The sequence below is a fragment of the Eubalaena glacialis genome, chromosome 13 (genome assembly GCF_028564815.1).
Source record: "Eubalaena glacialis isolate mEubGla1 chromosome 13, mEubGla1.1.hap2.+ XY, whole genome shotgun sequence".
NCBI lineage: Eukaryota > Metazoa > Chordata > Mammalia > Artiodactyla > Balaenidae > Eubalaena > Eubalaena glacialis.
In genome coordinates, this window is record NC_083728.1 from 52,996,014 (window position 1) to 53,013,095 (window position 17,082).

At 41.6% G+C, this 17,082-nt stretch overlaps 1 protein-coding gene across 1 annotated transcript in view; it reads right to left on the minus strand.

The window, feature by feature from the left end:
* CFAP61 (cilia and flagella associated protein 61) overlaps nucleotides 1-17,082 on the minus strand; it is a 255,942-nt gene that overhangs the window by 162,765 nt on the left and 76,095 nt on the right. The window contains exons 11-13 of the mRNA XM_061208391.1: nucleotides 16,693-16,871; nucleotides 15,096-15,135; nucleotides 11,485-11,624 (exon numbers count right to left, since the gene is read on the minus strand). Of these exons, the coding sequence (XP_061064374.1) occupies nucleotides 11,485-11,624; nucleotides 15,096-15,135; nucleotides 16,693-16,871 (359 nt within the window). The remainder of the gene's footprint in view (nucleotides 1-11,484; nucleotides 11,625-15,095; nucleotides 15,136-16,692; nucleotides 16,872-17,082) is intronic.

The following is a 17,082-nucleotide window of genomic DNA, read 5'->3' on the forward strand; positions in this document are numbered from 1 at the left end:
AAGAAGATGTAACAATTGTAAATATTTATGCACCCAACATAGGAGCACCTCAATACATAAGGCAAATACTAACAGCCATAAAAGGGGAAATCGACAGTAACACAATCATAGTAGGGGACTTTAACACCCCACTTTCACCAATGGACAGATCATCCAAAATGAAAATAAATAAGGAAACACAAGCTTTAAATGATACATTAAACAAGATGGACTTAACTGATATTTATAGGACATTCCATCCAAAAACAACAGAATACACATTCTTCTCAAGTGCTCATGGAACATTCTCCAGGATAGATCATATCTTGGGTCACAAATCAAGCCTTGGTAAATTTAGGAAAATTGAAATCATATCAAGTATCTTTTCCAACCACAACGCTATGAGACTAGATATCAATTACAGGAAAATATCTGTAAAAAATACAAACACATGGAGGCTAAACAATACACTACTTAATAACCAAGAGATCACTGAAGAAATCAAAGAGGAAATTAAAAAATACCTAGAAACAAATGACAGTGAAAACATGATGACCCAAAACCTATGGGATGCAGCAAAAGCAGTTCTAAGAGGGAAGTTTATAGTACTGCAGTTCTAAGAGGGAAGTTTATAGTACTACAGTCCTACCTTAAGAAACAAGAAACATCTCAAATAAACAACCTAACCTTACACCTGAAGCAATTAGAGAAAGAAGAACAAAAAAACCCCAAAGTTAGCAGAAGAAAAGAAATCATAAAGATCAGATCAGAAATAAATGAAAAAGAAATGAAGGAAACGATAGCAAAGATCAATAAAACTAAAAGCTGGTTCTTTGAGAAGATAAACAAAATTGATAAACCATTAGCCAGACTCACCAAGAAAAAAAGGGAGAAGACTCAAATCAATAGAATTAGTAATGAAAAAGGAGAAGTAACAACTGACACTGCAGAAATACAAAGGATCATGAGAGATTACTACAAGCAACTATATGCCAATAAAATGGACAACCTGGAAGAAATGGACAAATTCTTAGAAATGCACAACCTTCCGAGACTGAACCAGGAAGAAATAGAAAATATGAACAGACCAATCACAAGCACTGAAATTGAAACTGGGATTAAAAATCTTCCAACAAACAAAAGCCCAGGACCAGATGGCTTCACAGGAGAATTCTATCAAACATTTAGAGAAGAGCTAACACCTATCCTTCTCAAACTCTTCCAAAACATAGCAGAGGGAGGAACACCCCCAAACTCATTCTACGAGGCCACCATCACCCTGATACCAAAACCAGAAAAAGATGTCACAAAGAAAGAAAACTACAGGCCAATATCACTGATGAACATAGATGCAAAAATCCTCAACAAAATACTAGCAAACAGAATCCAACAGCACATTAAAAGGATCATACACCATGATCAAGTGGGGTTTATCCCAGGAATGCAAGCATTCTTCAATATACGCAAATCAATCAAAGCAATACACCATATTAACAAATTGAAGGAGAAAAACCATATGATCATCTCAATAGATGCAGAGAAAGCTTTCAACAAAATTCAACACCCATTTATGATAAAAACCCTCCAGAAAGTAGGCATAGAGGGAACTTTCCTCAACATAATAAAGGCCATATATGACAAACCCACAGCCAACATCGTCCTCAATCGTGAAAAAGTGAAGCCATTTCCACTAAGATCAGGAACAAGACAAGGTTGCCCACTCTCACCACTATTATTCAACATAGTTTTGAAAGTTTTAGCCACAGCAATCAAAGAAAAAGAAATAAAAGGAATCCAAATCGGAAAAGAAGAAGTAAAGCTGTCACTGTTTGCAGATGACATGATACTATACATAAAGAATCCTAAAGATGCTACCAGAAAACTACTAGAGCTAATCAATGAATTTGGTAAAGTAGCAGGATACAAAATTAATGCACAGAAATCTCTTGCATTCCTATACACTAATGATGAAAAATATGAAAGTGAAATTAAGAAAACACTCCCGTTTACCATTGCAACAAAAAGAATATCTAGGAATAAACTTACCTAAGGAGACAAAAGACCTGTATGCAGAAAACTATAAGACACTGATGAAAGAAATTAAAGATGATACAAACAGATGGAGAGATATACCATGTTCTTGGATTGGAAGAATCAACATTGTGAAAATGACTATACTACCCAAAGCAATCTACAGATTCAATGCAATCCCTATCAAACTACCACTGGCATTTTTCACAGAACTAGAACAAAAAATTTCACAATTGTATGGAAACACAAAAGACCCGGAACAGCCAAAGCAATCTTGAGAAAGAAAAACCGAGCTGGAGGAATCAGGCTCCCTGACTTCAGACTATACTACAAAGCTACAGTAATCAAGACAGTGTGGTACTGGCACAAAAACAGAAATATAGATCAATGGAACAGGATAGAAAGCCCAGAGATAAACCCATGCACATATGGTCACCTTATCGTTGATAAAGGAGGCAAGAATATACAATGGAGAAAAGACAGCCTCTTCAATAAGTGGTGCTGGGAAAACTGGACAGCTACATGTAAAAGAATGAAATTAGAACATTTCCTAACACCATACACAAAAATAAACTCAAAATGGATTAAAGACCTAAATGTAAGACCAGACACTATCAAACTCTTAGAGGAAAACATAGGCGGAACACTCTATGACATAAATCACAGCAAGATCCTTTTTGACCCACCTCCTAGAGAAACAGAAATAAAAACAAAAATAAACAAATGGGACCTAATGAAACTTAAAAGCTTTTGCACAGCAAAGGAAACCATAAACAAGATGAAAAGACAACCCTCAGAATGGGAGAAAATATTTGCAAACGAAGCAACTGACAAAGGATTAATCTCCAAAATATACAAGCAGCTCATGCAGCTCAACATCAAAAAACAAACAACCCAATCCAAAAATGGGCAGAAGACCTAAATAGACATTTCTCCAAAGAAGATATACAGATTGCCAACAAACACATGAAAGAATGCTCAACATCATTAATCATTAGAGAAATGCAAATCAAAACTACATTGAGATATCATCTCATACCAGTCACAATGGCCATCATCAAAAAATCTACAAACAATAAATGCTGGAGAGAGTGTGGAGAAAAGGGAACCCTCTTGCACTGTTGGTGGGAATGTAAATTGATACAGCCACTATGGAGAACAGTATGGAGGTTCCTTAAAAATCTAAAAATAGAACTACCATAAGACCCAGCAATCCCACTACTGGGCATATACCCTGAGAAAACCATAATTCAAAAAGAGTCATGTACCAAAATGTTCATTGCAGGTCTATTTACAATAGCCAGGACATGGAAGCAACCTAAGTGTCCATCAACAGATGAATGGATAAAGAAGATGTGGTACATATATACAATGGAATATTACTCAGCCATAAAAAGAAACGAAATTGAGTTATTTGTAGTGAGGTGGATGGACGTAGAGTCTGTCATACAGAGTGAAGTAAGTCAGAAAGAGAAAAACAAATACAGTATGCTAACACATATATATGGAATCTAAAAAAAAAAAAAAAAAGGTCGTGAAGAACCTAGTGGCAAGACTGGAATAAAGGCACAGACCTACTAAAGAATGGACTTGAGGATACGGGGAGGGGGAAGGGTAAGCTGGGACAAAGTGAGAGAGTGGAATGGACATATATACACTACCAAATGTAAAATAGATAGCTAGTGGGAAGCAGCCGCATAGCACAGGGAGATCAGCACGGTGCTTTCTGACCACCTAGAGGGGTGGGATAGGGAGGGTGGGAGGGAGGGAGACACAAGAGGGAAGAGATATGGGGATATATGTATATGTATAGCTGATTCACTTTGTTATAAAGCAGAAACTAACACATCATTGTAAAGCAATTATACTCCAATAAAGATGTTTAAAAAAAAAAAAAAAAAGACCTCAACAGAACCAAAAACTACCAGAAACTAAAGGTTTAAAGTACATGTGGCAGGACTTCCCTGGTGGCGCCGTAGTTAAGAATCCGCCTGCTGATGCAGGGGACACGGGTTCGATCCCTGCCCAGGAAGATCCCACATGCCACGGAGCAACTAAGCCGGTGCGCCACAACTACTGAGCATGCACTCTAGAGCCCGCAAACCACAATTACTGAAGCTAGCGTGCTCTAGGGCCCACGTGCCCCAACTACTGAGCCCGAGTGCTGCAACTACTGAAGCCCGTGCGCCTAAAGCCCGTGCTCCACAACTAGAGAAGCCCTCGCTCTCTGCAACTGCAGAAAGCCTGCATGCAGCAACGAAGACCCAAAGCAACCAAAAAATAAAAATTAAAAAAATAAAGTACACGTGGCTTACATGGTTACAGAAAATCCGTATTTGGAGGAGAGTGAGAATCACCATTCTTCTCTACTGAAAGATTTATTCATAAAAAGCAGAAGCACCTTCAACGCTTCTCAAGCTTTAATGGGTATAGAAATCAAGCGGGGCCCTTGTTCACAACACAGACTCCCAGGCAAACCGACTCAGAAGGCCGGGGGCAGGGCTCCGATCCTGCATTTCAGCAAGTTCTGGGTGGGTACTCATCCATGGACTGCACTTGGAGTAGAAGCAGCAGCTCTGAAACACAGAACTCTCCCTGCACAAGGGTGAGGCCAGGTGCAGGAAGGTATAAGATGCATGTCCGTGATGGCCTTGCGGGGCTGCCAGCCACGCCAGATGGTCGTCCTTGACATCACGGACCAACAGACCCTTGTGAGGCCTCGCTGACTAAAACCCGAGTGTGAGCCCCACAGGCCAGGGGTCCCAGAGCCTCACCACACGGAGCCTGGCCTACAAAGGCTGCTGTGTTGCTCCTGGAGCTCCCGTACCTCTGGCTGTCAGTGCCCGGGGGTGGGGGGGTTGAGGGGGGAGGGGGACATGACATCTGGGGACTTTCAGAGACGGGGCAGGCGGGGAAGGCCCATGAAGGCAGGGCCCCTGGGGTAAATCTGGTGCCAGGGACCCACCTGAGGGCACGGCCGGTCTTCTTCGAGGTGGCTCCACACTCACATCTCTTAGCTTCATTTTGTGACATATGAACTTCCTCCAAATTCACTGCTTAACACCAATATTTTTTTTTAAAAAAATACTAATACCTCTGGGATGTAAGGTGTGAGTTTGTCCTTCCTCCATGTTTCTGTGGAAAGGTCTTCAGGTCAGCTGGCCTCCTCCCTCTCCTGCGGCCAAGCTCAGTTGCCTGAAGGGGCCCTGTGGTTTGGGCTTTCAAAGTGCAGAGGGAAGAAGCCGGTTCCGATATCGTGTTCCCTTTACGAGCTGAGCGATCCTACAGGCAAAACTACCATTCCTAACATTTGTAAAGCTCTTTGTGTTTAGAATTTAAAGAATTAAAAATCTAAGCTTGCTCTAGAGAACAGTGACCCGCTGCCATGGCCACAAGAGAGACAGGAACAAGAGTAAAAGTGCAAAGACTGGACTACAAGACTGGACACGCTGAGAACCGGGTGTGCAGTTGTCAGTGGGCTGGCGACAAAACTCAGAGCAACAAACGAAAGCTCCCAATGAGGGCTCAGATGGGAATGGTGACAAGGATCATGATTTTCTAAAGGCACGGAAACTACTTCGGTTTGTGAGTCTTTAATTTTTCAGAAAAGAACCCAGGTGTACATGATTTGCTCCAACTTTATACGTAAGTGATTAAAACAAGTGTTGAAAGTCTCATTGTTTTAAAAACTTAAACTTAATTGTTAATAAAAGCAATACATGTACGTAGTAAATAAGAGAGAGAGTGTACAAGAAAAGAATATGACTGTGAATTAAGTAATTAAGCCACTAAGAACAAGGCCACTACCTCAGGCAGACCCATGGCCCTATCCTGATCCCCTGTCATCCGGTTGCTCTCGTCAGTGTGTATTTATTCATAAAGGGAATCCCAAGTCGTAAGAAAATGTCACCAATACACTCTACGTAAGAATGCAGAGAGTGTAAGAACATTCTAATGAAAGTTTTACCTGAGTCATAATAAAATTTAAAATCTCAGTGATAAAAAATTAACTACACTTTCTATTATGGAAGTAATGCACGCCCATAATTTTTAAAAAATCAAACATAAATGAACAACCCAATCTTAAAAAAGGGCAGAAGATATGAACAGACACCTCGCCAAAGTAGATATACAGATGGCAAATAGCAAATGAAAAGATGCTCAACACTGTAAGTCAGTATGGAAACGCAAATTAAAACAAGATACCACTACCCACCTATGAGAATGGCGAAAATTCAAAACACTGACAAATGCTGGCGAGGATGTGAGGAAACAGGAACTCTCCTTCGTTGCTGGCGGGAATGCAGAATGGTGGAGGACTTTGGAAGACAGTGAGGCAGTTTCTTACAAAACCCAATATTCTTACCATACAATCTAAAGTTGTGCTCTTTGGTGTATACCCAAATGAGTTGAAAACCTACGTCCATACAGAAACCTGCACATAGATTCATAATTGCTGAAATTCATAATTGCCAAAACTTGGAAGCAACCAAGCTGTCCTTCAGTAGGTGACTGGATAAATAAACTGTGGTCCATCCAGACAATGGAATATTATTCAGGGCTAAAAAGAAATAAGCTATCAAGCCACGAAGAGACACGGAGGAACATTAAAATATTCATTACTAACTGAACGAGGCCAATCTGTAAAGGCCACGTACTGTAGGATTCCAACTCTGACATTCTAGAAAAGGCAAAACTATGGGGACAGGAAAAAGACCAGTGGTTGCCAGAGGCTGTGGGGAAGGAGAGAGGGATGAATAGGGGGAGCAGAGGGGATTTTTAGAAACTACTCTGTATGATAGTGTGGTGGTGGCTACGTCATTGCACATTTGTCCAGACCCAGAGAGTGTACAATAGAAGAGTGAGCCCTCATGTAAACCGTGGACTCCGGTTGATAATGGTGAGTCCCTGTAGGTTCCTTGATGGTACAAATGGTGTAGCTCTGGTGTGGGATGCTAACTGTGGGAGAGTCTGTGGGGGGGACTGGGGAAGGGGTCTGTAGGAACCCTCTGCACTTGCTGCTCAGTTGTGCTGTGAGCCTAAAACTGCTCTAAACAATAAAGTTTATTAATGAAAAAAATCAAATGGAACCGACAGACATAAAGCAAAGAGTACGTCGCCATCTATACCGCCATGTCCCCGTCCTGCTCCCCAGAAGCACAAAAGGTTAATAAAGTCCTGTGGACCCTTCTAGAACATCTTTACATATGCAAGATAAAAACTAGATACGATGGTCCCCCAGTTTCCCTCTCGCCTTCTCCCTTTTAATAACTGAGTCAACTGAGTTTTCGCTGGGCGCACACCTGACCCTCCAGCAACTTGTCCCCCCCGGCCTCCCCCGTGGCTCGGCAGGGCCGTGCAACCAACTTCCCGAGCACAGACTATGACCAGAAGTGATGTAAGTTCTGTAAGAGGACAGTCTTCCCCTCCCTTTCTTTGCACCCTTCCCCGTGGCTAAAATGTGACTACGGTGCCCTGAGCCGGCTCACAGCACCAAGAGGAAAAGAGCTCACTCTGACGGCGGTCTAACACTTGTGTGCCCCATGGGCCCCTCTGACAGTCTGGGGATGCTCGGGACCCCTTCTCAGACTAATGCTTTTCAACGTGTAAAATCAAAGACAACAAATTATATCAAGTAGAGCTATCAAAATGTTTTTAAAAATGTGTATTTTGGTAATATCTGTGTCTCCTCATTAATGCATCAAGTAACAAGTTTTGGTTGAGAATAAATTTACTGAAATTTCAAAGTACGATGAGCATCCATATTTTGAGACATCTGCGACAACTGTTAAGGTGATACGAGAATATCCGTGGCTTCTATGGGCTACAAAGTCACGGCTTCGCTGACACTTCTGAGGTTGTTGCCTCCATTCACAGTGGAAGGACACGTCAAACTTCAATCAGAGGTTAGTAACAGAAAGATGTAATTTTTCTTCCCATCCAAATTCGCAGACCCCTGACCCTCCACACAGACAGTAGGTAAGACCCTTGCTCTATGAGATGGAGGAGCAATGAGAGAAGGAACTGGGTCCCTGGACAGCTTCGTGGGGAAAAGCCACGACTCTCCTTAGACCACCTGCTCCTGTCTGGACCACTGTGTGGTAGAGGCGGAACTGTCCTCTGGCTCAAGCCACTGTGCTTTAGGGTCTCTCTGCTACAACAGCTTTCTGCTGAAAACACAGCATAGGAAGCAATACGTGAGGCAGTTATGAGTTGGCTCTGGAAGCCAGCTGCCTTCATTCCAGTTCCAGCTCTGCTACTTTCTGCTGTGTGCATTTTGGACTAGTTACTTAACCTCTCTGTATCTCAGTTTCCTTACCTGTAAGATGAGGATAATAATAATGGTATCTAGCTAATAAGGTCACTGTGCGTAAAGACACATGGAAAGTGATTAAGAAAGTCCTTGAAACACTACAAACCTTCCATAAATGTAAGCTGTCATTACGATTATTACTATTATCATCTGACCCTTGCTTTTCTCACCATCCCAGATATCATTCCATACAGTATGATATAGATCTGTTTTTATTTTTTCAAAATCTGCATAATAATGTACTGAATGAATATACCAAAATTCATTTAACCATTCCCCAATTATAAAGTGATCATTTAGAAGGTTTCTCAAAGTTTCACTTAAAAGGCTAATATATCAATTATAGAGAAAGCTCTCTGAAACTACTCTACCAATCCCTTTGTCACAAGATTTTGTAGCAGCTTTACTGAGGCATAATTTACATACAATTAAATATACCCATTCTAAATGTGCAGTTTGATGAGCTCCATAATATTTTGTAAGAATGAGACTATGTGAATAAGACAGCTTGAAAAAGTTAAATTATAGAAAATGGACGGTATTGACATTGTTCCTGTAATAGATCTACTGGTCACTTTCTATTGATCGAGTTGGTCCTATCCCAAGATGGAAGTGTGGGGAACAGCTCCATTGCCCATTTCTCCAGAAAAGCCTCCAGATTTGTATAGGTGATGCACCCCTCCCCCACCCAGCCCTGAGCTTTGGGACCAGACCCAAGGGATGCCAACCAGCAGCCTCTGACCCGGTGATGGGTTCAAAGTCAGCCAGCAGAGGGCCAATCTGAGCCACTGAGATGCAGTAAGACTTCTGTGTTGGGGCTTCTGAACAGAAGCATCCCGACCACTCTTCACCTGGTGGACTTAAGTGATAAAGGGTCTGGAGCTACCTCACTCATCCTGCAACCACTGTGTCTGAGAAGGGGTCAACTCGGAAGAGACAGATCCAACAGGGCTAATAAACCACGTATGAAACCAGAATTGCCCTCGGAGTCTTCCCTTGGTTCTGTGTAGTAATAAATTCTCCAGTTACTTAAGCCTATTTGATGGGTTTCAACCACTTGCTATATCCAAGGTTGGTGTAGGAAAATTCCAAAATTTAGGCAATGTGAGAAAGGAAATTAAAAATCACCCATGACACTCCTCCTACCACCCTGAGGCAACCACGGGCCATCTCTAGCACCGCTGGCAGGGTTCCCCAGGAGGCAGCCTCACACAGAGATCCGCATGCTGGGGGTGATGAGGGTGGCTCCTGGGACCCTCCACACCTATGGGGAGGGGCAGGGCAGGACGGGGCAAAGGGGAAGATGGACTGCAAGCCATGGGGTCACAACAAATGCCCAGATGACACCTTGGGGCGTCCTGGCCCTGGGAAGACCCTTCAGAGGTATCCCTCCCCTCGGCTCCACACACACAGACTACTTGCTGGATGCAGGCTGCCCTCGGGAGGGCGGACCTTGGGCAGAGCCCTCTCTTCTGTCCAGGGCAGTCTCCTCGGCGGGGGACCCAGCTTCGAGCTGGTGGTGCCTACACATCCCACAGGTGCGAAATTAGTCCTGAACGAGGGGGCCTGGGCGGCATGAACTACATCTGCACGTGTCCTTTTAGTCTACTTTGTTCATGCATTTTTTCCTTCTTTAGAAATTTTGGTCATATTTAAATGCTGTTTTATTTATTGACAGGTTTTCTACCCTAACATTACATTCTGAGCATTTTCTAATCATTAGATATTCTTAAAATGAACTGTAAGCATAGTTATAGATTACTTCCTATAGGTACCATAAAGTATTTAAACATTCTCTTACTACTGGATGTTTAGAGTATTTCCAATGTTCTTTAATCCTCAGATGTAAATTTTTGTTTGCATCTCTGCAACAAGTTTCCTAGGATATGTTTCTAGGAGTGGAAGTAAAGAGTGAAAGAATATAAACTACCTTAATGTTCTGGCCAAATTGCCCTTTGAAATTTTATGTCTATTTACATTCTGACAAGAGTTACATTTTTCTCATTAGATTTGAATGTTTCTATATTCTAATTCTAGCCAATTGACCAAAAATGATGTCTCAGTCTTGCTTTTGTTTCTTTTCTCTTATTAGCAATAAGTTTGAAGATTTTTTAATACCCATTGATTTTTTGTTTTTTTCATATGCAAACAGTCTGGCCATTTGTGGGGGGGGGTTAGTTTTTCTATTTTGGTGTTAGTCTTCTTATTGATTTATTAAAGCTCTTTATATATGAAATATACCAACCTTGTGTCTGTTATATTTGTTAAAAATATCCTTCCATTAGTCAGCTGTATTTTAATTAAATTAGAGTGGTTCTGAAGTTTCATATAGTAAAAAAAAAAAAATCTTAATTTTTTTCTTCCATGCTCTAAAAAGACCTTCCCCATCCTGAGGCACAATAAAGTTCAATCTTCACTCACACTCCTTGTCTAGAACTCAGCGTTCTTCCTCAGGAAAGCTTCCTCCGACTGGGCTGAATCTCCCAATGATACGTCTCCATAGTCCCACAGACCCACTGCTGGTACACCCATCACAGCTGCAGTTTTACTTTTACAGGAGCGTTTATAAGCTTTGAAAGGATGTGGAACACACCAGTAGGCTGTTCACTGCTGTATTCTCAGAATCTGGCCCAGAACCTAGCACTGTAGGTAACAGTTTCTAATTTTTAACTATTGCAATATCTACATTTAACTCTTCAATCACTTGGGAATCTATTTTACTGTAGAATATGAAGAACATTTCTGTCTTTATTTTGTCCCACCATTTACAAAATAATCCTTCCTTTTCTCACTGTAACACAAATGCCATCATATACATCAGTCTATAATACCTTTACACACAGACACACATTCAATTCTTATTCTATTGGGGTCTGCGGTGGGACTCTTTCTTGTGTTACCTTGTTCCAGCCATAGAAATGTCAACATGGCTATTGTTTTGACTATTTTGGAGTTAGATTATGCTCTAATATCTAACTGGACCAGCAACTTTCACCATGACTCCTCCCCTAAATGGACTGGTTAAAATCACTTGATCAAGTCCTCTGCCAATAAGACAATTTTTTAAAAAAATCATTAAATTAAAATGTCACGGAGCTCCTGTTCCATTCTCTTTTTTTAACTTCATGGACTATCTTTTGGCCAAACGCGTGTCCGCTTACTTGAGCAATCCTGCCCGATGGAAGACGTAGAGGTCCTGGTCCAGGGTGCAGTTGTTGAAGGGGACGATCTTCACAAAGTTCTGTATGAGGACAAACTCAGGGGTGAGATGTGGCAGAGAAATGATGCAGAAGTTCTTGTCCTGGCATGATTGGAGACCAGATAAAAATCATTTATCACTAAACAAATTCCTGCCGTAAAACACTAAATAAGAGTAAAATGTGTAAAGGAGATGGTATTCAAGTTAAAGATTCCTATCATTTGGAAAGTAATCAGAAAATTCAGGGGATAAGCAATTGCAAGAATATGGAGAAAATATCTGTGTTTGACTGAAACCCGAATAAAGGAATATTGTGAATCATAGGACCCATTCAGCACAGCTCTTTTCCAGAAGTAGAGTTTTAAACTAAGGACATTTGCGTTTGCAAATTCACTTGTATCCAGGAGCAATGAGGCTGCACAGTATCATGGCAAAGGCCCTGGGTTTACCAAGTGATGCTGCACCAGCCACCAGCCGTGGTCCCCACCTCTGTGAGATGAGAGCATGGTGCTCCAGGCCTTTTCTGCTTTAAAGTCCTGTGATTACACATCAATGGATGTCTGTGTATTTTATCAGGGCACGGTCCCACTTGGGTGATGAGATCTAAGGGCGGGTTAACCTGGGCAGTGGGATCTGCGTGTCCTGACCTGTATCTGTGCTGTCCAATATGCTGGCCAGGAGCTGAGTCTGGCCACCGAGCATTTGGAATGTGGCTAGTGAGACTGGGGAACCGAATTTTTAATTTTATTTCATTTTGATTAAATTTACATTTCAAAACTGATACTTGGGAACCCTCCTACGTTGTTGGTGGGAATGTAAATTGGTGCAGCCACTATGGATAACAGTATGGAGGTTCCTCAAAAAACTAAACATAGAGCTACCATATGATCCAGCAATCCCACTCCTGGACATATACCCGGACAAAACTCTAATTCAAAAAGACACATGCACCTCAGTGTTCACTGCAGCACTATTCACAATAGCCAAGACATAGAAACAATCGAAATGTCCATTGACAGATGAATGGATAAAGGAGATGTGGTATATATACACAATGGAATACTACCCAGCCATAAAAAAGAATGAAATAATGCCATTTGCAGCTACATGGATGGACCTAGATATTATCATACTAAGCGAAGTAAGTCAAAAAGAGAAAGATAAATACCAAGTGATATCACTTGTATGCGGAATCTAAAACGTGACACAAATGAACCTATGTACGAAACAGAAACAGACTCACAGACATGGAGAACAGGCTTATGGTTGCCACGGGGAAGGGGGTGTGGGGGAAGGTTGGACAGGGAGTTTGGGGTTAGTAGATGCAAACTATTACATATGGAATGGATAAACAACAAGGTCCTACTGTACAGCACAGGGAACTACATTCAATATCCTATAATAAACCATAATGGAAAAGAAAAAAATAATAAAATAAAAACTGATACTCAGTTCAGTTATTGGAAAAGTTTTATGTATGTTTAGAACAATTTGGGTATGTGAATCTACACATTCAACTGTAAATTTTATGAACTCTAAAAGCAGAGCGAGGATTTCTGATGACAGTTTAGTGCTTGTATTGAGATGTGCCCTAAATGTAAAATACACATTGGATTTTAAAAACTGAGAAAATGGATGTACAAGATCTCATTAATACTTCTGCATACTGATTACATATTAAAATCATTAAATTTTGGACATATTGCATTAAGTAAAATATATTATTAAAATTGATTTCACCCGTGCCTTTTTGCTTTTTTTTTATAATGTGGCTGCTGGAACATTTAGAGTTTGTTGTCTATGGGACAGTGCTGCCGTGGACTGCCTATGCTCCTCACATCCACCGTGACCCTCTCTGCCAGGTGCCTGCGGAAGCAGCCTGCTCTTCCCAGAGCTCATCTGTCCCTTTGGGATCTCACCTCCTCCTGAACCCTGTGAAGGCCTTGCCTGGGCAAATCCAAAACCCTGGGGACACGTGTGCAACCCAAAGGAGTGAATCACTCTTTGACCTGATCTTCCTTCTTTCTAGCAAAATAACACAGCTCCTTCTGGGGAACTTGCGAGTCATGTTGTCGAAATACTCAAGCTGAAAATAAGGACTAAGTGCCAAGCCCTGGGGGGCTTCCTCTGGGAGAAATGAGTAATTCCTACCATATGATCCAGCAATCCCACTCCTGGACACATACCCGGACAAAACTCTAATTCAAAAAGACACATGCACCTCAATGTTCACTGCAGCACTATTCACAATAGCCAAGACATAGAAACAACCAAAATGTCCACTGACAGATGAATGGATAAAGATGTGGTATATATACACAATGGAATACTACTCAGCCATAAAAGAGAATGAACGTAACGAGTTGCTTCAACATGGATGGGAATGATTAAGGATGAAGTAACGAAGGTATTTTGTTTCTGTCTCCCCATATCCTGAAATAATTAATTAAAAAGTAAACATGTCTTTTACTATCTTAAAGACAGCATTGCTTTTGTAATAATACTGAAGATCTGTCTCTGCATGGACTTCAAAATAGGAATGAATTGAACTTACAGAATTTACTTTGGGGCATCTCGGGGGGAAGTCAGCTTTGCAAACCCTCCCTCAGGGTCATCTACAGTGTTTTATGAGCTTTGAAATGCCTTAAAATTAATTCAAAAAAATTACAATGGAGAACATCATTGCCAAGTCTTCATCATCTTAACAAAATGAGGAAATACACTCTATGATCACATAGCTTTCAGGCAACAGAATTAAACCTATTTTGTTTTTTAGCCTTGGTATAAAGAACATCAAGGAAAAATAAAACAATAGATAATTTGCCCGTAATTAGCTAACTGAAGAAGCGCGGTTGTTGACTAAACTGATAGACCAGCCATGGAAAAAGTCATAAAAATCCAATTAAGGAACCTAAATTGTCTTCCTGCCCCACTTTCTTCCCTCCAATAAAGTGATGAGAGGTTGGTCAGAATCTCTATCCCTTGACGACCATGAAACAAAAGTGGAGGAGGTGGCCTGGACACCCTGGGATGGAGAACCTTGTTTGCACTTGGGTGCCTGCCTGGGGCCATCCACCAACCAACCGTAGAGGGTCAAGTCAATCCCACGTGTCAGGCGACACCAAACAGAAGATCAACTGCAAGTTCCCATTTTCCTACCCTCGGAAAAGCAATCTAATGGTGTCAGCATTCTTTGAGCCAAAGCAAACTATAAAGTAATACAACAGTCTAACTCACTTTAGAGTAATTCCTGACATTTTCATGTACTACCAACATTCTATTCATGATTTGATTCTAATAAGACACTGATGAAGCAATCTCTAAAATAAATTATGCATTGAAAGAAAACTATTACAACAGCATGACTGAAAAATTATTGAAAATGACAATCTTTTCTACTTTTAAGAGTTCAGGACATGTCATTCAACCTTTTTTTCAGAACAGAGAAGTGGTTCCAACCTTAACATTCATAGCAGATTAAATGTTTGGACAATGAATATGGCATCCTACTTTTTTATAATTTTTCTAGCTTATAAAACCAATTATATTACTCAAAATTCAACATGTACTTACAGGAAAAAGACTGAAAACAAAATTCATAAAGTCCAGTGACCTGTAAACAAGACAGTAAAAACTGTCACTGACCTGCAGGCAAATGCAGCATCAGTGCACATTTAAAGAGACCTATGGCTCTCTCCCCTTAGGCAGTGATTAGCCAGCCAGTAACCAGAATTTGTGTCTAACTGAACAGTAATCAGCTGCAGAAGACATAAGCTTCAAATGTCAGTAATTAAGTATTTTTCTAGAACCAAAAGTACTATTATAGCAATTAAAAATCTCTACACATTCAAAAAGTAAGATAGTCATTCTGTGGACATGATCCCTCCCTTCCTTTTAGGAGGAGCTGGGGGGGAGACATGGGCATATTATAATCTACTCTGATCTTTTTCTCTTTTATATGCAAAAGATTTTCTGACCAGCTGCAGGGGTATATTTATAGGCGAACCATAATGGGTCATCAAATTTCTGTTTGAAAATTCAAAAAGCACAAACTTATCCGAATGCACAGGGGAAAATAAATATACACGACAGCTCTAGAAGGGTTTACAGGCTTTTTAGATGTCTACAATATAATTAGAATAAAAAGATTTCCCTTTTCAACCTTTCAATTGAATTTCAATTCCAAAGAAACTGAAAACTCGAGAGGAAAAAAGTCCAAGAAAAGCATGGTTCTAAGGAAAGCTAGGAGACCGGGAATGTGATTAAATACATCCTCTAAAAAGGGAGTGTCCAGCGGTGCTCTTGGTCGTCTTAAAGATACTCTGGAACCTTCCAGTCTATCAAAATGGGCCAATCTTTCCTCTTCAACATTGTTCTGTGGACAGAATGGTGGACTATGTGGGCATCCCAAAGGGGCTGTGGAATCTAGACACTGAGGGCAGGGGTCCAATCCAGACTACAGGGGGTGGCGAGCACTGAACACGGGTGTGTTCTGGAGGGACAGGAAGCCTTGTCTGCCCGGGACCAGGCCTCCTACCTCTGGCAGCTGCCCTGGATTCTTGTTTGGTGTCCTGCTAACACCCCTCTCAGATTGAGACTCCAGCCCCGATTCAGTGGGGAGCACAAAGCAAGGGACAAAGTCATCATCATGGCCTGGCCTGGCCCCCCACCGTCAGCTCAGGAATAGGGTAGAGGGTAGAGCGAAAAGCCTGGCCTGTGGTTGGGGTATCTAATAAGTCCTAGATCAAGCCACATTGAAAATCGGTCCCACCACTGGATTATCCTTTCTTACGTGAGGCAATTATTCCATTTTTCCAAAGCCAGTTTCGGCCGGATTTCCTATTACTTGCAACTAAAAGACTCCAAACAAGCAGCAACCTAAACCCAAAGTCCCCCCAGAATGCAAACTCTAGAGGATGGGGAACAACATGTGGCTAAGGAAGGGATGATTTTCCAGACCCTGGGCAGCCCAGTTCTGTGGGTCTGACCCAAATTTTATGGGCTGGAGTCTGGAAGTGGGGCTCAGGAATCTGTGGTTTTTAAAAACTCCCCAGAAATGAGGAGGCGCAGCCAGGCTTGGAAACCCTTGGCTCTGCAAGATTCAAGTGTTGGGCCACCAAGGCCAGGAGAAGGTCTTCGCGCGGCAGACACACTGGGGACCAGCACTTGCCTTGCTTCTTGCTTCTCGTCAATACAAAACAGCTGGATGCAGAAGGCAGTGGAGGCGCCCCTGTAGATGGGGCGGAAGTTGCTGGTCTCTTCGGGCAGAGAGATGGACGCTGAGCTCGTATTGCTGATGCAGTAATCCGTGTAATCCACACTGTACTCTTGACTGAGTTTTTCTGTGTCCTACAGCAAGGAGAGAGGAGGAACTGAACTGGGAATCCTATTTATTTTCTACCATTTAATGGGCTAGTGGCTGCCTTGTCTCCACAGGACACTGTTCCCAGGACAGATGTGACTGCCTCACCTGACACAAACTGTCCTGAGCCAGGCCCGGTTTTAAGGAGGTGTTCTTAATGAGATTTCAAAATTGTTGAGGATGGAAACAGGTTCTCGC